At 37.0% G+C, this 24878-nt stretch overlaps 2 protein-coding genes across 2 annotated transcripts in view; both read left to right on the forward strand.

Annotated features, from left to right (window-relative positions):
* tgfb2 (transforming growth factor, beta 2) overlaps positions 1 to 16373 on the forward strand; it is a 29797-nt gene extending 13424 nt beyond the window's left edge. The window contains exons 2-7 of the mRNA XM_087805831.1: positions 6082 to 6245; positions 8651 to 8783; positions 9193 to 9303; positions 10125 to 10293; positions 11244 to 11397; positions 12849 to 16373. Of these exons, the coding sequence (XP_087661957.1) occupies positions 6082 to 6245; positions 8651 to 8783; positions 9193 to 9303; positions 10125 to 10293; positions 11244 to 11397; positions 12849 to 13007 (890 nt within the window). The 3' untranslated portion in view covers positions 13008 to 16373. The remainder of the gene's footprint in view (positions 1 to 6081; positions 6246 to 8650; positions 8784 to 9192; positions 9304 to 10124; positions 10294 to 11243; positions 11398 to 12848) is intronic.
* Positions 1 to 24878, forward strand: part of adcy3a (adenylate cyclase 3a) — a 216899-nt gene that overhangs the window by 108685 nt on the left and 83336 nt on the right. The gene's annotated exons all lie outside the window — the stretch shown is intronic.

A 24878-nucleotide genomic window follows, 5' to 3' on the forward strand; every position in this document is an offset into this window, starting at 1 on the left:
GCAGCTTCTAAGTCTATGTTTATTTATCCATCTATCCAGAAATACACTTTTACCTCCTTTGTAAGGGTCATGTTTTTATTTCCATTAATTATTTTTCTTAAACTTTAATTTACTAGCTACAAGTTAAATATACTTATTGTAATTTATGATTGTAAGTAAGTAATTTGTATTTATATAGCGCTTTTCCAGACCAGGGTCACAAAGCGCTTAAACAAACAAAACAATATTCAATAAAGTATATACTTTAAAGGTCAAGATAATACTGAGAACACAACAGGAGTTCCAGAAAATCATGTCTAGTATTTGTTCGGTGACTAACATTAGAAAGTATTCTCATTGTGTCTTTGCTTGAGTACAACCCATTTTACCTGTGAACCTTGTTTGTGGTGTGATCAGTGTCTGCGCTGTAATTGTGGTCTTTGTAGAATAATCAAACTGAGCATTCAAGCTTCAGGCAAACTTGAAAAAATGTTAGGATGTGTCAGATATTGCTATCACAAACCAACCTCAGATAAACTATAAGAATATAATAGAGTTAACTGATATTATGTTTTGACTTGCGAAGATGGCTTGGTCTACTCAGCAGTCAGAGCAGTTCTGCCCTATAAGTCGAGTACAACATGTTGCAGCTGCTATTGAATATACTCACTTAGGAGTTCATGATGACAAGAACCCAAAAATCCTGCCATACAGGGAATTCAGTGATAGAAAGTATGTATCCAACAGGCAGAAAATGAAGGGTAACGGGAGCTCTGGAGGTGCGGTGTCACGACTGAAGCAGAAGGCACTGGTGGGGTCCAAAGCCTCACGCCGTGCCAGGGTTGGCTATTTAACAGCAACTGAAGTGGACAAGGCCCAGGGAAAAAAGTGGCAATATCTTATATCTTGCTCCTCTTGGTTAACACAATTGACTAAGTAAGAGTCATCACTGGTGTTAACTAGAAGGCCTTTTTTACATGGGTGTTTTTTCTTTGTTATGCTTTTTATCCAATCAAGCTTAAATAAAAAAAGGGAGAACATTTTCTTTCAATGCAAACCTTTTAGATCAAGGGTTTGAACCATCTCATCTTGTTATCTGTGTTCTCTTCCCAGATTTTGCATCTAAATCAAATCTTGACACTTTCTCTCAACCATCCCAACCAATTTTTGGAAGGTTCTTAAGGGTAAACACTCATATATTGATGACTGAGTTTGTACTCCTTGTCCACAGTTGTTTCTAGTATTTCTAAGAGGATATTTCTCAAAGCCTGTTCCTGGGGCTGCTAAAAGAAAATCTCAAAAAAAGAGTTTTTCTTTCTAAAGTTAGCCCATAGCATGCCTGACTCCCTCTAGAAAACAACCTTTTGGCTGTTTTTGAAGAGCTTGATAACTTAACTACTAATACTTCTTCTACTAATATCCAAAATATATTGGTTACTGAATCAGGCAGACACCTCTATGTGCATACCAACCTCAAAATGGGATGAAGACCTCTTCATGAGCACCAACTCCCACTTTTGGAGTCTCTTATGTCACAACATTTTCATAAAGAATACATACAAACATACAGCTTATCCAATATAAAGTTATTCATAGAACTCACTATACTGCCTCTAGACTACACGGGATGTGCTTCACTGAATCAGACCGATGCACCAGCTGCTACCTGGACACAAGACACTCTTACTTCCACCGTGGACATGCACACCATTCCAGTTATTTTGGCTTAATGTAACAACTAACATATCGTCATTTCAGAGGCCTGGGTGGCCTTCTCCCTTGTCCATGATGGGGGGCTTTTGGTGGGTTGTTCTTGGGGTGGATGCCCACTGCTACCTTCATAAACTTCAACTTGTCCAGAACTCAGCTGCCGCATCATCACCAGAACCTCCTACAAGCACACGTCACGCCTGTACTTCAACAGCTCCGCTGGCTCCCAGTTCAGTTAAAATCTTGTAAAGTTTGACTTGCTGCCAAGACATATCGGTGACATGGTCTTCAATGGCTGTTATTATTGAAAATCCCCACATAATATTGAACTTTTAGTTGTCAACCAAAACAAATATGTGCATGTTGTTGTTGAATCTCGGAACAAACTTATCTGATGTGAGTCAGACAAGAGAGACAGAAGATTGACCAATATTTTTACATATACGACTTCTAGTACTTGCTTATTATTTTTGCTTCATCTACTTCAATTTAGTATTTATTTTAAATAATGCAATATTAACATAGAGAGGCGTATAAAAAAGACTGAGCATAATTTGAGGTTATTGAGGCTAAAATATGTTTAGTAACTCGAATGGTTTTACGGGTTTCTTGAGTTAAGATATATGATTTAAGCCCAGTCTGTCAATGGAGACTCAAATACTCTTTTTATTGTTATGAAAAGCACTGACTTAATATCACACACGACATATTGACACTCATTGTTCCCATAGTTCAATGCTGAGCCGTTGACACACAGCTCTTCTGAAACAGGTCCTTATGAAACAGTTGGAGTTCACACAGACCTCAGATGTTTTTCCATAACGAAGCAGCACAATGATCCTTTCAAAAAGTCACCTCCAACAGCGATTGAGTTTAAAGTCTCTGCCTCTGATACCACCGCTGAGTTTAGTCAGCTGCAACACTTTAAAAGCTTCGGGAGTGTTATTGCGGACATGACTACTGCCTGACCTTATCAGTAAGTGGAGACTCTGTGCTCCTATCATTTTGAATCTACGAGTGCAGAACTGAAGCTTTGTTTCTGTCACACTTTTGTGCATTTTTGAATTTATTCATTCAACGTAAAACAGTTGTTGATCTTGAGAGAGTATCGTCAGGTAGAAAACTGGTGGAAACCCTGGACTTGACATTTACTGAATGGTACAAGAAGATATAGATATTTAGAGAATAACTTGAAAACATACTGTCCAACAAACTGCAGAATGTACTGCTAACATTTTCTCTCCCTTTATTTTGAAACTATATTGTCACAATACCAAAATATCAGTAGTGGATATCAATAGTACATTTTTTTATACTTCCATAACATTTCTATACTATGATTTCAAGAAAACCTCCTCTACTTTTAGATATACAACTTTATTTTTTAAACGTACCAACAATCAATCATTTTACATTCAAAGATGGTGATGGCACAATTTGTTTTCTTATAAACATGCAAATTAACAACAAAACCAACACCTTCTATATAATGAAAGTAGAGTCTAGCATTCTTCAACTATAATAACAAACCAATCGTGTATGTCTCATGAGTGTACAATTAAATAATAGAACCTACTATTATACATTCAAACATTGGTGATGAGCACTTCAGGTATACAAAGGAGAACATATTTGTCCAATAGATAGGCAGAATTATATCATATGAATAATCTAGATTGGAACTTAAGCCATGCAAAAAAACTAGGAAACAGCAATATTAATACTTTTGTCCTCATTTTAATGGGGTTCATATTTTCTTCACCTTTCAAAGTTTTACATGATTCTTGGCTGCAGTCTGTGACTCTCATGCTTATGGGCAGTTTCATTAAACTGAGCTGGCTAAAAATACCATAGAGGTCCAAAGAGTGTTGCTATATATGTAAAAAGATCACCATTTCTGCAAGCAACACGATTCATTTGTTGAACCACCTCAACCCCTCCATCACTTAGGACTTCAAGTGGGAGCAAATCATGAAAACTTTAAATTTTTCTTCTTTCTGCACTAGGTATTTGGATGTTTTAAAGTATTGTTTTGATTAAAGACAATTCAGTTACAGTTGCTACATCAAAATGGAATGGAATTTTTCCCTATAACTCAAAAAAGAAACGGATTACTATCAAAAAAACAAAAAAACAGAACTACGTCGACATTTGGTTGGCATGAATTAGTTTAATGGAAAATATTTTTACACTTTGCTTTGCATGTAAGCAGCATCCCTACCTTTAGTTAATATTTTCGAAACATTTCTACAGCTGGAAAGCACGTTTTATGTATATGGCCTATCAGGTGTTGGGGATTGTGCTGCACTAGGAATCAACAATCTTAGCGCCAAAACCCTGGCTGGCTCAAGTTCTAGCACTCGGAGATGGGATTCTTGTCAGCAGACCTCTATTACCCCTCTAATAGTTGGCATGAGATAACCACAAGTGATCTGCAAATAAATATAGTTTTGTTAGATGATTCAACCACAATCTGGGTGTAAAGAAAGAACCAGATGTTTGTCTCTTCAGAATTTAAGGACACGACTTAAAAGACTTTTCCATGGTCCAAAAAACTGACTTTCCATTTTAGGATGGCTGCTGACGACAGGCAAGAATTTCCAAATGTGGAAATATGTTGGAAGATGAAGCCAGACTTTGGGAAAGACTCACAAATGTATTCTGTGGAATCTGTGGTATAAAAGACTTCCTGCAGTTGTGACCTGAACAATCCAGCCTGTGATATTACAAAACTGGAAACATATCTGAACAACAAGTCCAAACTATTGATTTGGACTGTAGAAGTATTTCATATGTGAGTAGAGAAATGTTAGTGTTTGTATCACAGACAAAGAAGGTTTTGATCATCTAAATGCCGTCAAAACAATGATTTTGGCTATACAAAAAAAAAGGATTTTGTGTTGTTATGACCTTTAGGTATCAACCAATCCTCTTATTCGAACCAGCCCCTCATGATACGTCACTTCTCATCATGTGGTCATGTGACAGCTCAGTCACACACAAACCTGAGGCTCTGACTGTTATTAACATGTCAAGTTTAATGGTGATGCTGAAAAAAAATGTTCAGATTTTAAATATACATTATATATATTAAAAAAAAGTTAGATTTGTACTGGCTATCATAACCTTTTGCAAACAATTAATCAACTTTATTGGCAGGTTTGGCAGTTAACCCTCTTTTGGAAAACCATTAAGTAAAATGTGAGAAGAAGTTTGTGTGTTTTTCTCAACTGTTCATTGTATATTCATTCTAGCACATACATTTGTTTTGCCTGTGTTAACCATTTTCTTGATAACATGGTGTGTACCGAAACGGTGTGTTTTAAACTGTTCCAGGTTATTGACTGTTATATGTAAATATGTTTATTTTTTACCGTATCATATTACGCTTATATTTATATGCATTTATTTCATTCTTTGGTATACTCACTTACCTAAGCTTTAGGCTCTTCTTGAACTTCCACGGTAACATAATATCTCCTTTATTTTAGCTGACTCTGCACTTTGTCTTTCAGCCATGCTACGCAGAAGAATTAAAACGGCCTCTTTTGGTTGTATATTGAATAAATACTGTGTTCAAAGAGTTGGCCGTGGCTGTTTCTAGTCCTAAATGTTTCTATTTGTGCTTTAGTGCGGCTGTTTGTCAGAACTCTCCCTCAAAGCAGCCAGTGTTGAGCTCCTGCACAGCACCGTCTTTCATGCCGAATACACACTGGGGCGCCCCCCTTCTGCTTCTCATGGAGCTGGAATTTGGGCGTTTGGCCTACTTCATCAATACTGAGTTTTGTTAGCAACTTTAACTTCATGTGCGCCACAACAATTCAACCATCTTAAGCTAGTTGAAGTTGTACTGCAGTGTGACTCGCTGACTTTAAGGTTGTTTAAAGCATATATTAAAAATATATATATATGTGTATATATATATATAATGGTAGGTGTCTTGTTTTATTTATTGACTTAATTTTAACAAGATGCATACATGTATTAAAAACATTGTTAACATTGTTGACAACATCACACAGTACTGGTCTTATCATTCATAAACAAATATATCAGTTTTATCTTGCCCTTTAAAATATATACTTTATTGAATATTGTTTTGATTGTTTACGCGCTTCTGGAAAAGCGCTATATAAATAAAAATGACTTACTTACATAATGGAAATGTAAAGATGACACATGTCAACACAAACTGCTTTATTTATCACTTTGTTCTGCTCAATTATAGTTTTATTCCGTTCTTTCTCCATCAATATCATAACATGTTTGAACACAGTATCTGACTTTGACCCTCTGATAACATGATTATATGAAACCTAACCCGGTACCTTCTTCTAGCTCTGTTGGTAGTTGCATAATTATCAAGACTTTATTTTTGTCTCTGTCTTTCAGATGTCATCGCTCACACACATTTGAACCCGTACTTCCGACGATTAACATTCGATGTGTCGTCCATGGAGAAGAACGCTTCCAACCTGGTGAAGGCTGAGCTCAGAATATTCCGTCTCCAGAACCCCGGAGCCAGGGTTTCTGAGCAACGTATTGAGCTTTACCAGGTATCCAAAGTCTCAATACATAACATCGCATGCATATGCTCAACACTTTTTATGGGTTTAGCAACATGTGTTTGAAGCTACTGACACGGATTGAATATGGGTTTATGGCCAGTGTTTGATTTTCCAAATGAGTTTGAAACATTTCTTTTGACTGATTCACTTATTTATAAGTGAAAATGTCACTGACAGAAGTGATGAAACTATACAGTAACTCTTTGTCTAGTCTATACATTTATAAACGTGACTGTGTACTTGAAGCTAATCCATTCAATTTTAAGTAAGTTTGCCATGTCCATGTGAAGGACATCCCAAAACTCATCAAAGTTGACTAGAGTAAATAACTGCTGGTAAATCTATGCAGCAGTAAATGCATTTAACTGTAAACTTTATTTTTGATTTGCTGCAAAAAGGTCTGAAACGGTAATAAAAAATGATGATGTGTGTTTAATGGAAGTCATGTTAAGCGAGAGCAGAGCACACAAAGCCAACTTGATAAACCCCATCAACTAGGACAGCACATTTTTGAGAAGTGATTGAGTTGAGAGGAGTCCTGGTCACACTAATACACTGACATTGACAAATAGACATTAGCACATCATCCATCAGACTATAAAGTTGGTCACAAAGGCTAAACATAACCACCAGCATAAGCACTGAGACTTCCATGTGCCAAGTCAGTGCTGGTGTCTAAAGTCATTCTCCACAATCACTGCAGCCACGTGTGCTCAATAACACATACACATGAGATAAGTTGTATGAGCAGAAATCCTGCTCTCGTATGCCTCGTCACTTCCCTGAGATGGGCTTACACACTATTGTGTACCTTCAACAGACTCAAACCATCACACAACATAAGAATACTTTTAGTGTGTACAAAGTTGCTCGACAGCACTCAGGCTTTTAGTGTTGACGGCTATCAGCGAGAAAACACAATGATTGATGGAGATCTGAGAGCAGTGTAGAAATGGCTACCATGTTTATTACACTGCAGAATATCAGGCCCGGTGATTTTGTTCTGAAATCGCTGCAGACTGTTGGTCAGTCCTTCAGCCGCCCTGCACCAGCCAGGCTATGGTAGGTTTATGTTCAGACAAGGAGATGACAGCTGAGCTAAACACAGATCCTAGCAGGGAACTTTTCTCACGAAAGCACAGCACTTGTAAACGTGTGAGGGATGAAGGAACACAAGAACCCTCGTCACGTTCCACTGATGTGTAAAGATAGAAACACAAGTTTAGCATCTGAGTCACTGCTTTCATAAGTTATGCTGATCAATGGAGATCTGACGAAGTAACATCATACTCAGGAAGAACAAAATGAAGATAAGCTTGTAAAAAATGTTTTATCCTGTTTTCTTTCATAAAATATTTATACTTTTATTATATGTAAAAATAACATTTTAAAAAGAAAAGTTATAATCAATGGAACATAAATTATATTTACTCATCATTTTGTGTCTGTTTGTACAAAACTCCCTTTTAAATGAAATATTTAAATTTGAAAATGGGCTTAAGACCTGCGCACTCAAAACACATATTTTATGGTAGATTTAAATCTTGTTTACCATAACCACACCAGCTTTGCTGTGATTGGCCAGGCTTTGAGATTTGTCACTGCCCTTTTTCCAACACACTCAGTATTTTAGGGCCCACACAGACGTGAATATCTGTTTATCTGGCATCCAATACAGTTGAAGACACATCAACAAAAATATGCGATTGGAGCTTATCTTTAGCTGAGCAAGATGTTATGTCATCAACATGAAAATGTAAGTCTCCAAGATTAAAAACGGATTCCATTTGAATAATGGAAGATAAAAAGTCACTAAAGTTCTTCAAGAACACTTCTTCAGGACCAGGCAAGTGGTAGAATGACACACAATAGAAAGGTCTTGGAGAACCAACCAAGATCATTTGGGACTCAAAAGAAGTGAATTCCTGTGTCTGAATCACTTTACATGAACAACTATCTCTATAAAAACAACAGCCAAACCACCCCCACAATGTAAAAGGGGCAGGGCTTCATTAAGATGAAAAAAATCTTCCTCTCTCTGCCATGTCTCTGAAATACACAATAAATCCAACTTTTATCTTGTGAAGAGATCATTCAGAGAAAAGGATTTATTTGCAATTCATTATTTGTGCAGCGCTGATTACGTCACTGAGGCAGTCAGAGCGGGGCAAAGCGGGACCTTTTGAAGGATACTCCAGCGGTCACGTGGGTTACAGCTGGAACTTGAGGGCAGCTCAGGCGTTAAGACCGAAGTAAAAGGAGGAAATGAAAACATGAGTCGATTTATCTTGAGGAAAGGGAGTTACATCAAAGCATAAACTTACTGTTCTGCTCCACTGATAAAGCTCAAACAAGGGGGATATCAGTCTCTCACTATGATTGTTTGTCTCTAGATTTTGGTACAAAAAGACCTGACGTCGCCAACACAGCGATATATTGACAGCAAGGTTGTTCGGACGCAGACGGAGGGAGAGTGGCTGTCGTTTGATGTGACGGAGGCGATCAGTGAATGGCTCAATCACAGAGGTGAGTCCTCCATCTGTTCACTACCCCTGGGTGTTCTACCTAATGTTCTATATAATGTCTTTGGTATTCTATATGATAGTCACTGTTTTGAGCGACCTTGGTTCTTCTGTAAATAACCGGCTTCAGGTTGAGGGATGACAGAACAATTCCACATTGTTGTTGTCCCCAAAAGACTAAGACAACTTGGTGTTCCAATTTAAATCTATATATCAAGGGTTAGTAGGAGACGTTTCATCTCCTTGTGGTTCTGAGACTTCAAGTCAGCCAAACAGTCAGCTAGGTAAAGAGGTAAAGGTCCTAATCCAGAACTTCTCTCAACTCTTTGTACTATGAAATGAAATTATTCATGGAAGATCTGGTCTGTGTGCTATTCCGACCTCTTAATTGTTGCAACGGTTACACTTTGCAGACAGGAACAACGGATTCAAGCTCAGCCTTCACTGCCCGTGTTGCACCTTCGTCCCCTCGAATAACTACATCATCCCTAACAAGAGCGAAGAGCTTGAGGCTCACTTTGCAGGTGAGTCCATATTTTTTAGCCCATCTTTTCATCCACTCATTGACCTTATTGCTGCTCAACCAAACGTCTTGAATGTAAGTAAGTAAGTAAGTCATTTTTATTTGTATAGCGCTTTTCCAGACCAGGGTTACAAAGCGCTTAAACAATCAAAACAATATTCAATAAAGTATATACTTTAAAGATCAAGATTAAACTGATAACACAACAGGAGTTCCAGAAAATCAAGGAAAAGCCTGAACAAATAAAAATGTCTTAAGATGTTTCTTGAAGGAGTCAGTAGATCATCAAACACAGAGAAGATCGTTCCAAAGCTTAGGATCAACAGTCTGGAAGGATTTCTCTCCTCTGGTCCTGAACCGTGTTCAGGAACCATCAGTAGATTCTGATCCACAGACCTCAGAGCCCGAGCTGGGGTGTAAGTCTGGATCAGATCACTGATGGAAGGTCTGACCATGAATAGATCTGAAAGTAAGAACCAGAATTTTAAAGTTGATCCTGAAAGAAACTGGAAGTCAGTGAAGAGTTTGAAGGAGAAATGTGAGTTCTTCTACTAGAGCGGCTCAGAATTCTGGCTGCAGAGTTCTGAATCAACTGCAAGCGAGACAGTAGGTTGCACCCGATCATGTTGAGGAAATAGTGGTACAGGGAAAATGTTTAACCATAAGGGTTATTTTCTCCCCCATAAAGATTCAAATAGGTTTAGTTTCAAATATTTTTTTTACCATATTTAATACACATTAGGATGCGTTTTATAATTAAAATTTCAGTTGTGGGTTTGGGTCCAAAAATGTACCTTGATTATCTTTTTATTTCTCATCTAGGCTTCGATGACAATGACAGCAGTGACCTGAAGGTGTTCAATAAGCGGCTGCAAGGCAATCGTGCTCCTCACCTCCTGCTCATGCTCCTCCCGTCCTACAGACTGGAGTCTCAGTCTCAGCACAAGGCACACCGGGCCAAGAGAGCCCTCGATGCTGCCTTTTGCTCCCGGTAACATTCAACAAACCTACTCATTTATTCAAGTTTACTGAATTGGTGTCTGGACACCCCTGTGGAATTATAAATTGGTACATTTCTCTAATTCTGAAAGAAGAATTTTCAGTAATTGCATATTGCTGGTTTAATCATTTTAGGTTAGGTTAGGTAGAACTTTATTGAATTTGTTTTACTACTACTACTACTACTTACTACTATTAAAGGTGCTGCGAAGAATGACTTTGACTATATTTCAAGTTTAGTTACAATCCAAAATTCAAATTAAAAAGTTGAGATCAGAATCAGAAGACTTTAGCTTGTTCAAAAAATTGTACAACGAGATTCTAAAGTGTCCTAAAACAAGCAACAGTTTAAAAAGTAATCCTTTTTTTGTTAAAGAAATTAAAAAAGGAAGAAATGTAAAGAATATAAATATAATATAGCTATTTTGGAGATTTCACTTCTAATCTCACACCTTAAAATGAGACGCTGTAAACTTTATTTTTTTTGTAGTGGAATTTCAGAATAAAATAATCAAATAATATGAATAAGATAAAAAGGGATGAATAAAAAACAATAAATAAAAATAAAATGAGAAGATTTATCTTTAAGGGTGTATAAATAATGAATAATTAATTCTGGGTTAAAAATGTTAAATCTCTAAAAAAGAATGTTAAAATCAGGTTTAATTAGTTTTAAATGTCAGCATAGGAATATTAATATACTCATAACCAATGAACTTGTCAATCAAAAATTTGAATGAATGTGATTTAAATGGGTATTAATTGTTAACAAATGTCTTTTTTATGTTGCTCTGGATCCGAAGGTTGGCGAAAACCTTTTATATGCTATATGTTGTCTTATGTAAAAGTTTATAAATGCGTTCTAATGTTTTATGAAGGTGTTTGTTTTAACAAATGAGATATTCACAGAAAAGTGTTAAAATTTGCTTCGTTTGTTTGCAGAAACGTGCAGGACAACTGCTGCCTGCGCTCACTCTACATCGACTTCAAGAAGGACCTGGGTTGGCGATGGATCCATGAGCCGAAGGGCTACGAGGCTAACTTCTGTGCTGGTGCTTGTCCTTATCTGTGGAGTGCCGACACACAGCATTCCAAGGTAAAGCTTAAGTGATGTCTGACATCGAAGACATTAGACTTTGTATTGTACAGGAAACTTAAAAATTACATGTTGAAGTTCCATGTTGTGACTCTATAAATGGTGTTTTTAAAAAATCCTGTTTTAAACAGTGATTTTACCATTGATCGTATTTTAAATTTTCAACGTTTATATTTCTCAGCGCTGTGTTTCATTGGAAAACTTGTATCCTAAAAAATCAGCTGGTCCTGATAGATTGTATCAAAAGCTGGCTACTGCTTTTATTGCTCAGCCACTAACTTGTATTTTTAACTTAAGCCGTAGCGGAAACATACTTCCTAAATTCGGAAATCTGCGTTCCTCCTCCCGCTGCTTAAAGGTGGCGAACTCTATATATACCCAGTGTTGGGCCTATTTCTAAATTCTGGATTCTGGCGAAATTTTTTGAAAAAATACGTACAAGCAAGGGACGTTTTCGGAATCCAACACCATTTTAAACTCTCTTAGATCAGGTTTAAGAAAGCAGCATTCACATTGTTTCAATCTACCTTTGATACAGTAAAGGCTTAGCTGGAACAATTTAAACTGGTTTTTAATGCAGAAATATGTAATTATATATATTTTTTCTAACTCATCTGTTAACATGAAAAGAATAATTAGAACTTTCCATGTTAAGTTACAAGCTCTTTAGCTGGGTACCAGTTACAAGTACCCAGGATTTGTTTATGATTGAGAGCTTTCTATCAAACAACATGTTAGAGAATTGGATTTAATTAAAATGAATGTTTCTTTTAGAGAAACAAGTCATGTTCAGCCCTCAAAGCCAAATCATGATATCAGCGACGATCAATCAGCTTTATTTGCCAATGATGTCAGAACAAAACAGGAATATTCGCCTACAATCATCGACTCTTTGTGCTTTGAGGTTCAGCACTGGCTGTGGACGCTGACACTTCAACGTGAACTCTATACCAAAGCTTCCTCTCTTTCTGAAAGACGCTACACACACTGGATGACTCTGCTCTATAAGGCTGTTCTGGGCTTGGTCACTACCTATTTAGGCCCTTTTTTCAGCGAAACAGAAGCCATTTGGCCTTATGTTCCAAAGTCTGCTTCATGCGTTAGGATTAAAATGAGTTCATTTTCAACTCAGTGTTTGTATTGTAGTAGTTGCCTTTTTATTCAATTATTATGTGCGATTCTTTCTTTCTTGGCCGAGCAAAAAAATTATAATTGATCAATATAGAAGTACAAATATAATTGACTTGCTTAATTACTCAAACAAAAGCTAATTGTCCTTTATTGCTCTTTTATGACTAACATCAAATGTCACAATCTTAATTGGCGCAAACATGACATGTTTTTCTAATAGTTGGCTTTGGAATTATTAAAGCTGGAGCGTTTCACCGGTGAATGTGTCTTTCATCTTAGGTCCTCAATCTGTCATCAATCCCATCGTTCTTCTTTTCCAGGTCTTGGGTCTCTACAACACCATCAACCCAGAAGCATCTGCATCTCCATGCTGTGTCTCCCAGGACCTGGAGCCTCTCACCATTCTCTACTACATTGGGAAAACTCCCAAAATAGAGCAGCTGTCCAACATGAAGGTCAAGTCCTGCAAGTGCAGCTAGACGAGCGTTCGGCAGCACAAAGGTCTGGCGGACGAAAAAACACTCGCAGGTGATTTCAGGGCCGACATAACGCAACAAAAACACATTTTGTGAGGAAATTGACCTTCATCATGATTGCGTGGGACTCCAGGAGCGTGACTCGGACCCCAGAGCTCAGTGTTACAATGTAAAATTGGACAAACTTGGACAGAGGAATGTGTGACTTTTACTATTTAAGACTGATTTTTGCTTATAAGTAAGATTAAGAGGAAATACATGTTTTCCATGTGAGGCACAGTGAAGAAATGAACCTCACACACACTCATCCTGACCAGCTACACGTTTCAATGTTGAAATGTGTAGCTGTGTAGCTACACATTGTTGAAATGTGAAATTTCAATTGAAATTTCAATTTGTTCATTGTTCAATGTTGAAATGTGTAGCTGGTAAAATATGTTCAATATCCACAATGCTGGTAAATATAATGAATATGAATCCAAGCCTTAAATCTGCCCGTGAATATATCGTGAATATATCGTTCTCTGAAAGCTAACCAGACACGGGTTTAGATCTAAATCAGGTTATAATTTCAATACCGAAAAACTTCCGCTACAGCTTCAACGAACGCAAGTTTTGCAGAAGAAACCATGTTTGTCGTCTGAAAAAAGTAGTTTCCCTTGCAAGCCAAAAGAAGATTAGAGATAGTTTTTTCAAGATTTGTCAAGTCCCCTTTGAGATGTCTCCTCCCCCACTGCAGTTTAATTCTACCTCTCAAGTCGACACATAGACATAGAACATCACTTAACCAGGCACGATGATCCATTGGTTTTAAAATTCAGAACAACTTTTAGAAGAAAAAGGGCTCGAAGAAGAAAATATTATTACAAATTATTTCTACATGTTGATTGATCTCTTTGTAGAGTCACAAATGTTTGTTTTCATTTCTGATTTCACAAGTGTATTTGCTGTCTATTACAAAAATACATTTCCGGATCCAGTCGGGGTTTGTAAAAAAGAAAAAAGAAGGAAATGACAGACTTTTTCCGGAAGCTATTAATTTAAACATGTTATTTATCCTTTTGATGAAGTGTCTCTTGTTTAATCTGACGTTTAACGCCTCATGTTGCCGATGATCCCTCAGGTTTAAGTGGTTTCGTGTCAGTGGTTCGCTCCACTAAACCTAGCATCGGTGGTGTTCAGATCAACCACCTCACAGTGGGGAGGTCGCACGTTTACTTCCATCTTTGAGTCAACTTTTGTCATTTTAATGTTTCTTCCCACCGTCCAAAGTGTGTGCCCTCCGTTCTGTTCGCCTCTCGCCCAACGCGACTTCTTTAAGGGAATAAACTAGGAAATGTATAAATCCTAAAACCTCACGTGACCTCTCTTCTGTTGCAACAGTTTTGAAGATGAATAAACACTTTTGGTGTAAAGATGTTTAGTTTGAACCATTTATAAAATGAAAAAACATAAACAAAGATTATATACGCGAACAACTCCATGGGCACTGACTTTGTCACATTGGTTGTAGTTAGTTTGCTGCACTGAGTTCAAGAAAAAAGGGCAAATTCGAGCCTTTAATTCTGTCCTTATTTTGACACCTGACCCCTTGTATGCTCCTCTGCTGGGTTTATTTGTGTCTTGTGGCAGCCGACTTGTTTCTGTTTTCTCGCAGATCGATCATAATTGTCAGTGCAGCCGTGTGAATAAAACTAGTTACGTCAGAACCCCAGTAGAAAAACGTTTGGGTCACAGTTTAGTACTGGGGTGTCTCAGCCGACTGAGATACACTCACTACACTACTGTCCTGTTGATTATTGGACCATCTGTTAAGATCCCTCACAGTATCACGATGGCCATAAAAGAGTTTGAGATCATCTGTGGACGTCAAACTATCTTGCAGGCTCACAGAAATGAACGGCTCCGAGGCTTCAATTGGCTAAAAGTTAATTACGGTGTTGAAGATGATCCTTCAATAATAATCATGCAGCAATATACATGTATTTCTGATGTTAAAAATGTTGTTTTTAATTAGGCTTTTTATTTTATTTGTATTCTAATTGGTAATCGTCTACATGATCTAGCAGCAGACACTAACTAACTAAAGGGTGAATTGTGTCTGCGTTGGTCCTGCTGTACTTGGGAGGACGGATTTCTCGGTTTATAAATGAATTACTCAGTAACATGAAAATGATTTCGCGAACACACTTGGTTGTCGTGCTCCACTGACAACGGTTAAGAAGCTGGAGAGTGATATCAAACCAAAGATTGATCTGTTTGGCAAGATTACATCAAGACGGCAACATGTATTGCGCAGATAAAACCTTCATAAAAGCAACTCTTTTTGTTATTGCCCGTAAAGTAAAATGACCTTGTTTACAATCGAGTTTATGGGTTTAGCAAAATGTGTTTACGGTATATATATATATATATGCAATACTGTAACAGGAAGAATAAGCTTGATTTCCATATTCTATTTAATTCCTGAAAACTCCACCTGTCTTTGTAATTATCTAAATTCCTTTAACGTTATTTTTTAATCAATTGTTGACATTAATTATATCTGTCCCCTAGCTTGTTTTTTACAGCACCTCCTTTACAATTCTCAGAAATACATGAACCGACTCTAATTTTGAATTGATGCTTTCAACCATCATGAAATTCCTTGTTGGTGGATGAAAACAGATTTGTGGCTCACTGGTTCAAGTCGACTAGAACAAGCGAGTTAAAAACTACATCTTTACATCCGAGCCACTTTCCTTGGTTCTACCTCCTCTTGCTAGAGATCACTGAGCCTTCATTATAATGGGATCTTCTGTCGCTTCACCTCGTACGCTGAGCTGCTTCTAGAAAGGCAACCCTTCTCTTCCTGTTGTACGTGAGGCTCTTATTAAACAATGTTCACAGCCGACTAGATCGTACATAAACTATGACTCTGATTGACAGAATACATTTTTTGCTGTGAGGTGTAGAAGGTTCTAATGTAGACGTGTTGTATTTAACATGGTAGAGGGTACAGATCAAAATCCAACATCATCAATGTCTAGTGTGCAAACCAAGTCATGCGGTCAGTAAAAAACTCTAGATGTTTCAATAACATTTTCAGGAAAGAAAAAGAAGCTTTTCACCAGCTGGCCTTCCATCCGTCTCTCATCTCATGTATTTTGCCTGAAGAATCTTAACCAATAGTGTCTTTACACGACAAGTTGCACTGATGCAGTTCTTGCCTTCCTCTCGCCTCCTCTGTTCATGACAGTATCTGTTGTCGCTCGTCTCACACGTGGATCCATGTCAAGGTTTCTTACTGTTATTTTTAATGTTCATCGTTTTTGTTATTTTGCTGTTGACGCTCTTGTAAATCACAATGCTATAAATTATTTAAGATACAAAGGGAACTCCGTCTCATGTGTTTCTTCTTGTTGGAAAATTTAAAAAAAAATAAGAATGTGTGTATTTGTCGAGTAATGTTCTCCTAAAGCTGGTAAATAGTTAACAGTTCCAGGAACCTTATTAACAGAACTTGTCAATTTAGTCAACATTTACACACCAAATAATGACGTTTTTTAGTAACCTTTTCTTAAATATAGCAGCCCTTAATGGTCGATATATTATAATATTATATTATATATATTTCAACTTCAGGAGCCAAAGAAAGACCGATCATCTGGAAAGGATCAATCTCATACTAAAAGTAGAAAAGTTGTTGGAGAGATAGAAACCCAGAGGCTGCAGTATTCTTGTTTCTCTAGTACACATAAATCCTATTCAAGTACACACTCATTTCAGCTTCATTTCAAAAGTTAAAGATTGTGGCTATGACAGGATCCTCATATCAGACCATGCTCCTGTAAATGTGTCGTACACTGATTTACCAGGATTTTAAAAAAACAGACCAAAATCCAAACTTCAGCTAAAAGGCTTAAGAGACAAGGAATTTATTTCATTTTTATAGGATTGATTGAGTTGAGTTTTTATTTTATGACGTCTGCCTCTGTGCGATGAGAAGCTTTTAAAGTATTTATTAAATGATTTGGCTTCACAACTACAAAATAAAAAAAATAGTATTATTAGAAACTAAAATTAAATAATTAAACTATGTAATATCAAAACAAATGCCCCAGAATCAACAAGACGTCTTAAAATAGAGATGTTAGTGCAATGAAATCTCAACATCAAAAGCCAAAATTGAAACTAAAACAGACTTTTTTTCGACCAGGGGTAAAAGGCAGGTAAATATATGCAGGGCACATCAAAGAAAAAGAAAACCGAAAGAGCTAAAACCACTTTAAAGGTAAACATTGGAGAAATAATTACTGACCCCTCTAGTATAAATGTTGAATTCCATTTTATAAAAAAAAAATCTTTACACTTCTGAAAGTGATGTTGATTTAACAAATGAAAATATTATAGTGAAGTAGTATTACAGAAAATCCAATTGTCAAAATATGGTAGATATTTGGTATAAAGTTCAGAAATATTTAAAAAAAATCGATCCTTTCTCCATTCAGTCCTGTCTGGTGTAATAATTGTTTACTCCTGGTACACAAGATGGTGGTTTCAAAATTAATTAAGAGTAATTTCACAGATCAAGGACCTATTTTCAGCAGACAGACATTGCAAATCATTTGAGGAGCTAACACACATACACATAATATTCAGCGTACACACATCTAAAAATACCTGCAGATAAGAAACTACTTGCAGGAGGAAATATCTACATCGACATTTGAGAAAAAGCAACTCCCAAACAATCCGCGGATACTCTTATGAAATATATGCAATATAAGTGGTTAATCACAATATACATTACACCAGAAAAAATACATAAATTGAATCCAAATATACCAGATGTCTGCTATAGATGTGAAGAAGAAAGAGGATCATTCTTTCATTGCACCTGGGGATGTGCAAAAGTTATTAACAAAAATATGTTATTAATCTTAATAAAATGTGAACCAAATTTTGTGTATTGGGTATTTTCCTAGTAAATCGCAAATACAAAAAAATAGGTTTATTTTCTGAACTTGTATCTGAACTACAAGCAAAGAAATGTACAGCCAGAGTAGGAAGAGTATGACTGGACCAAGCCTTGTTCAATTGCTGCGAGGACTGACTGGACTCTTACCATTGGAGAAAAATCACTTACAGTATGTGTTAAAGGATAAATGTGAAGACTTTGAAAAAAATATGGAATCCATTCCTATCGCATATGGAGGGAAACGATCAGTTGTGGATTCTGGGGACCATGTGAAATGTGGAGAGGAGTAACTTTATTCATATTGAAAATGTACATTATTTATTTATTTTTCTTTATTATTATTATTGTTATTTTCTTTTTACCTTACTGTCTCTATTTCTTTGTTTTTTTTAATTTATTATGTTATTTTACCCATTTCGTGATAAACATATGTTAGAAAATTCAATAAAAACATGTTTAAAAAATATATATAATAAAGAGATTATTTGGGCTGCATACATTGAAGTTTAACAAGGATAATCTCTCAAAAGCCAAAATCTCGAAATATAAAATGAGGTCAATCAGAACAAAATCTAGGAATATTACCTGTGATGCTTTCCACTTCTTAACTTTTTCTTGAACCCTTGTGTGGATCACAGACTCCATCACTGAATATTATATTTATGGAAGCCAGGGAGGTTGTTCAACTGGACCCAGAGATAACACAAGGCTTATACTCAAATCCTGGGGTTGGATTTATGTGTTTTATTATTTATAGTTATTTGGCGAAAGGCCATCATGAAAATAGTGTAATGTCATTATACTAGACACAACATCAACGTTGATGGCTGCCGTTTAAATCTCCTCCTCTCACCACTTGTGTCTAATGTTGCTCAGACTTCAGGAAGGCTGTAAACTCTGTAGCTTTTACTTTGCCTTTGTAGAACCAAACTATTACTGGTCAATTTACCCGTTACTCTTCAAACCCAAATACATTGCTTTGACTTTTCATGTCTTGACTCTGTCTTCATAGAGAAAGATAATTCTGAATGGTTCAAATCCTGATGTTATCCAATCAGGACTGATGACACTAGTCTTCAGATCAGAACAGAGATGAGAACATTTTCAGGAATTATTTTGTCAGAGGATTCAAGCTTAAAGCTCAAGATACTATCATTAAAGAAATCATTACATTTTTACTGACATCCTTTGTTTGTTACAATTAAAGACGTTCTTTGTTCTTTTGGTCTATTGTGTTTGTCGTGTGATACATTTCCAATAAAGTCGCTTTGTTTTGTGGGTGTAAAATCAGTCTTTCAAGACCACAGTTGTGTGGAGGAGACAATAGTACAAAATCAGAGAAAAGCGATCTAAGAGTGACATCATCTGCAAGGAATGCTCCGAGAAAAGAGTGTGTTTTGTTCCTCGACGTAGATGTGTGTGACGTGAAACCACCTGCACCTGACCTCAGCCCACATCACGGCGTCGACCCCCAGACGGCAGCGCTGGTGTTTTGTGATTACACAAGAGCTTCACGCGACCCTCGGGTCCACGACTCCCTTTGTATTTTCCCTCCGAAGGGGGAGCACAGAGAGAGTCAAGAGTATCTTTCACACTCACTAGTCCGCCCCCACATTTCCACCTCCTCCCTCCCCGGCCTTTTTTCCTTCCCTTCCTCTCAGCCTCTCCTGAAGTTTGACAGGCGTCTTGGAGATATCACGATAGAGAAGCAGGAAGGCAGACCCCGGACATTCAATCCCTCCAGCGCCAGTCTGCCTGCCTGTCTGCCTGCCTGTCTGCCTGCCTGTCTGCCTGCCTGTCTGCCTGCCTGTCTGCCTGCCTGTCTGCCTGTGCACTCATGTTTACTTTATTGTACCAAAACCACAAACACAAATAATTCACATTAAGAAAGAAGAAAAAATGCTATGGACATGATAAGTATTATATATGGATGAGATAAATAGATTAAAGTATTTAAACTCCAGGGATAAATAAAGTATGTCTGTCTGTAAGTAAGTAAGTAAGTAAGTAAGTAAGTAAGTAAGTAAGTAAGTAAGTAATATTTATTTATATAGCGCTTTTCGAGACCAGGGTCACAAAGCGCTTAAACAATCAAAACAATACTCAAAAAAGTACATACTTTAAAGATCAAGATAATACTGAGAACAACACAGGAGTTCCAGAAATTCAAGGAAAAGCCTGAACAAATAGAAACGTCTTAAGATGTTTCTTAAAGGAGTCAGTAGATCATCAAACACAAAGAGAGAGAAGATCGTTCCAAAGCTTAGGAGCAACAGCCTGAAAAGATTTCTCTCCTCTGGTCCTGAACCGTGTTCAGGAACCATCAGTAGATTCTGATCCACAGACCTCAGAGCCCGAGCTGGGGTGTAAGACTGGATCAGATCAGTGATGTAAGGAGGAGTCTGACCATGAATAGATCTGAAAGTAAGAACCAGAATTTTAAAGTTGATCCTGAAAGAAACTGGAAGCCAGTGTCTGTCTGTCTGTCTGTCGATAGATAGAAAACTTTATTATTACCTCTGGAGATCTCCTTCTGGAAATTGTTTATCTATAAGTGATGTTTAGTGCACCTCTATCAATACCTGACAATGGCTGGTTTAGCAAAAATATGTGGGTTCAGTTTGCACATATAAACTTTCTACCTGGATATTTATTCACATATGTATTAACAGCAAATGAGCCACTTATTAACAGATATTAATTATTATCACACCTTGTTCATTGTGACTATATTCTACCCTTAATAGCATGATATTAAGGGTTCACATTGAACAACATCTTCATTAATGACTATTATCAGGAAATACATATGTTAATAAAGATTGATTTGCTTCTCTCTATTAACCCCTTATACGTGTTCATACCAATGGATAAGTAGTTCACCATAAAAGTATTAATAGCATCATAATTATTCAAAATAGGTATTTGTAAATGTTAATATGTTCCTTATTCGTATTAATACTTAATTCATGCGTATTCTATTAATAGTAGTATATTTGTTATTGTTTTGCTCTAAAATAGATAATATTATTAATAATAAATTACATATATCATTGTTCTTACAGGTAATAAGGGTTAAATAGAGAGAACCTAGTTCTCACCCAAATTCATCTTCATTAACATCTTTATTTCTTGTTAATAATCAGTAATTTAGGTGTATTTTAAAGGGAACTCATTATTATCACGCTATTAAGGTTAAAATATCGTCACAATGAACAAGGTTCGAGTTGGTGATATAGTGAGATTATGGTTAATAAGTGTATTATTATCTGATAATACACATATGAATAAGAAGATTATGTATAGTTAAAATGTTTTCCATATTCTAAAGTGTTACCGGAATAGTTAGGGGGGAATGATCAAGCCACCCTTTTGTTCTTTAATAAATTATGCGTAGGAGTTTAAGAGCTTAGACATGTCTTTCATGTTTTCTTGAGCAAAATGAGTAATAACGACACAAATAATAACAATAACATAGAATAACAGTGGCACAAAGTTACTGACAAAAAGTCAATCAATTATATCATGTCAGGCACTTGGAGCAAAGACATCTAGTTACTACTCTAAACAAAGGTTAGATGCTAAAGCTAGTAAAGACATGTTTTATATAGAGGTCAAATAATTCTGTCAAATAAAAAAATTGATCCCATTGTAAAATTGTCCCAAGACGATAATAGAGCCAGGCATATACATATGGTGTGTGTGGGCAAAAAGGGATTTTCCCAAGTGCTATCGTATATATATATATATATATACATATATATATATCAACTGAGAAAAATCTCTAAACTTAGGAAAATGTTGTCGGAACATGATCTGGATCTTGTAATGCATGCATTTGTTTCTTCTCGTCTGGACTATTGTAACAGTTTGTTTTCATGTCTTAACATAAGGATGTGTCTCGTCTGCAGTTGATTCAGAACTCTGCAGCAAGAATTCTGACCCGCTCTAGTAGAAGAACTCACATTTCTCCGATCCTTAAAACTCTTCACTGGCTTTCAGTTTCTTTCAGGATCAACTTCAAAATTCTGGTTCTTACTTTCAGATCTATTCATGGTCAGACCTTCCATCAGTGATCTGATCCAGCCTTACACCCCAGCTCGGGCTCTGAGGTCTGTGGATCAGAATCTACTTATGGTTCCTAAACACGGTTCAGGACCAGAGGAGAGAATCTTTTCAGGCTGTTGCTCCTAAGCTTTGGAACGATCTTCCTCTCTCTTTGTGTTTGATGATCTACTGACTCCTTTAAGAAACATCTTAAGACGTTTTTATTTGTTCAGGCTTTTCCTTGATTTTCTGGAACTCCTGTGTTGTTCTCAGTATTATCTTGATCTTTAAAGTATATACTTTATTGAGTATTGTTTTGATTGCTAAAGCGCTTTGTGACCCTGGTCTGGAAAAGCGCTATATAAATAAATATTACTTACTTACTTACTTACCATATATGTGTAAATACAGTTTGGCGGTGAAAGAGAACAGATGGACAGATGTCTAGTTTGGGTAACTGTCAACAGTCACCAGTGGTTCGGTGAACCTGTGTTATGTTAGGATTAGTAACTGGGCTGAAATGAAGGAGTGGGTACACACGCTCAAAAGAACTCGAGGTGTAGATCTGGGATTGTCATTAAGAGAGAGCTGGCTTAGACATCCACAGACGCTTTCAAGTTTTCTGCACAAGGAACACATTTTCCTTCTGCAGTCCGACCACATCAGTGTGCAGGTTGAGCTCAGACACACACATACGAGCAAGAATTCACACACACTGGCGCAGGCATACACACATGCACAGGCAAGTACACACACACAAGCACTCACACACATGCACACACACACAAGCACTCACACACATGCACGGGGAAAGTAAGTAACTAAGTAAGTAATTTGTATTTATACAGCGCTTTTCCAGACCAGGGTCACAAAGCGCTTAAACAATCAAAACAATACTCTAATCAAGACAACACGAGAAAAAAACAGGAGTCTCAGAGAATCAAGGAAATGTTGCACGAATAAAAGTGTCTAAAGTTGTTTCTTGCACCCACACATGCACGGGTTAGGTTGAAAGGCATTTTAGGCAATTATAAGTTCCATACATGTATGACTGGCTGAGTGTCGCAGGGTGATACTCAAATGTTATTTTGAATAACAATAATATGTTGTAGATGTTAGCTATTTAGAGTATGTCGATACCACACGGTTCAGGACCAGAGGAGAGAAATCCTTCCAGACTGTTGCTCCTAAGCTTTGGAACCATCTCTGTGTTTGATGATCTACTGACTCCTTCAAGAAACATCTGTGTTTGATGATCTACTGACTCCTTCAAGAAACATCTGTGTTTGATGATCTACTGACTCCTTCAAGAAACATCTGTGTTTGATGATCTACTGACTCCTTCAAGAAACATCTGTGTTTGATGATCTACTGACTCCTTCAAGAAACATCTTAAGACGTTTTTATTTGTTCAGGCTTTTCCTTGATTTCCTGGAACTCCTGTTGTGTTATCAGTTTTATCTTGACCTTTAAAGTATATACTTTATTGAATATTGTTTTGATTGTTTAAGCGCTTTGTGACCCTGGTCTGGAAAAGCGCTGTATTAATAAAAATGACTTACTTTCTTACTTACTTACACTTCAACTATGGAGCCAAAATAATCTCCAGTTATCTGAAGTTAATGTTGAGAAGGTTTCATGTTTGCAGCTTCATAGAGGTTTGTTTTGAGCAGTGATGTCACTGCAGTTTTTAGGGGAACGTATTGAAAAAAGAGCCGTGATTTTTACACGTACAATTTATTGGTTTAACTCAATTGTGAGGAAACGTGAAGTTGTTTTTATGTGACCCGAAGACAAAGCTGTCACTAACTCCAGGGCGTCAAGCACCTTCACCATTGTTCACTTAGACTATCTTTTTAAAACCACGGTTTCCTTTCTTTCTTTTCTTCTCTTCTGCTGATAAACACAGAAACAATGCTGAAAATGCCACAGCTTGTGGGAATATACGTAACTTAATGTGGTGTTGTGAAATAAACAAAGCTGCAACGTTACCTCTACATTGTTGGGGAGTCAGGAACATTGTTGACGGAAGTGTGAGTGGACAAATGTTGTATATTTCAGGTCAAGAAAGAAATCTGCAGTGAGGTTCACTCAATTACTATTACTAAGCACTTAATGGCTGACATGTAGCTTGTGGCTGCAAATCAAATCAATACATGGGACTGTATTAGCCATTAAGCCTAAGTTGGGATAACTATTTTAGCATATTATGCGTTTGTTTCTTCTCGTCTGTACTATTGCAACAGTTTATTTTCATGTCTTAACAAGAAGGATGTGTCTCGCCTGCAGTTGATTCAGAACTCTGCAGCGAGAATTCTGTCTAGCTCTAGTAGAAGAACTCACATTTCTCCGATCCTTAAAACTCTTCACTGGCTTCCAGTTTCTTTCAGGATCAACTTTAAAATTCCGGTTCTTAATTTCAGATCTATTCATGGTCAGGCTCCTCCTTACATCAGTGATCTGATCCAGACTTACAGCCCAGCTCGGGCTCTGAAGTCTGTGGATCAGAATCTACTGATGGTTCCTGAACACGGTTCAGGACCAGAGGAGAGAAATCTTTCCAGGCTGTTGCTCCTAAGCTTTGGAACGATCTTCTCTCTCTCTGTGTTTGATGATCTACTGACTCCTTCAAGAAACATCTGTGTTTGATGATCTACTGACTCCTTCAAGAAACATCTGTGTTTGATGATCTACTGACTCCTTCAAGAAACATCTGTGTTTGATGATCTACTGACTCCTTCAAGAAACATCTGTGTTCGATGATCTACTGACTCCTTCAAGAAACATCTGTGTTTGATGATCTACTGACTCCTTCAAGAAACATCTGTGTTTGATGATCTACTGACTCCTTCAAGAAACATCTTAAG

Source organism: Callionymus lyra, chromosome 13, assembly GCF_982586985.1.
Source record: "Callionymus lyra chromosome 13, fCalLyr1.hap1.1, whole genome shotgun sequence".
NCBI lineage: Eukaryota > Metazoa > Chordata > Actinopteri > Syngnathiformes > Callionymidae > Callionymus > Callionymus lyra.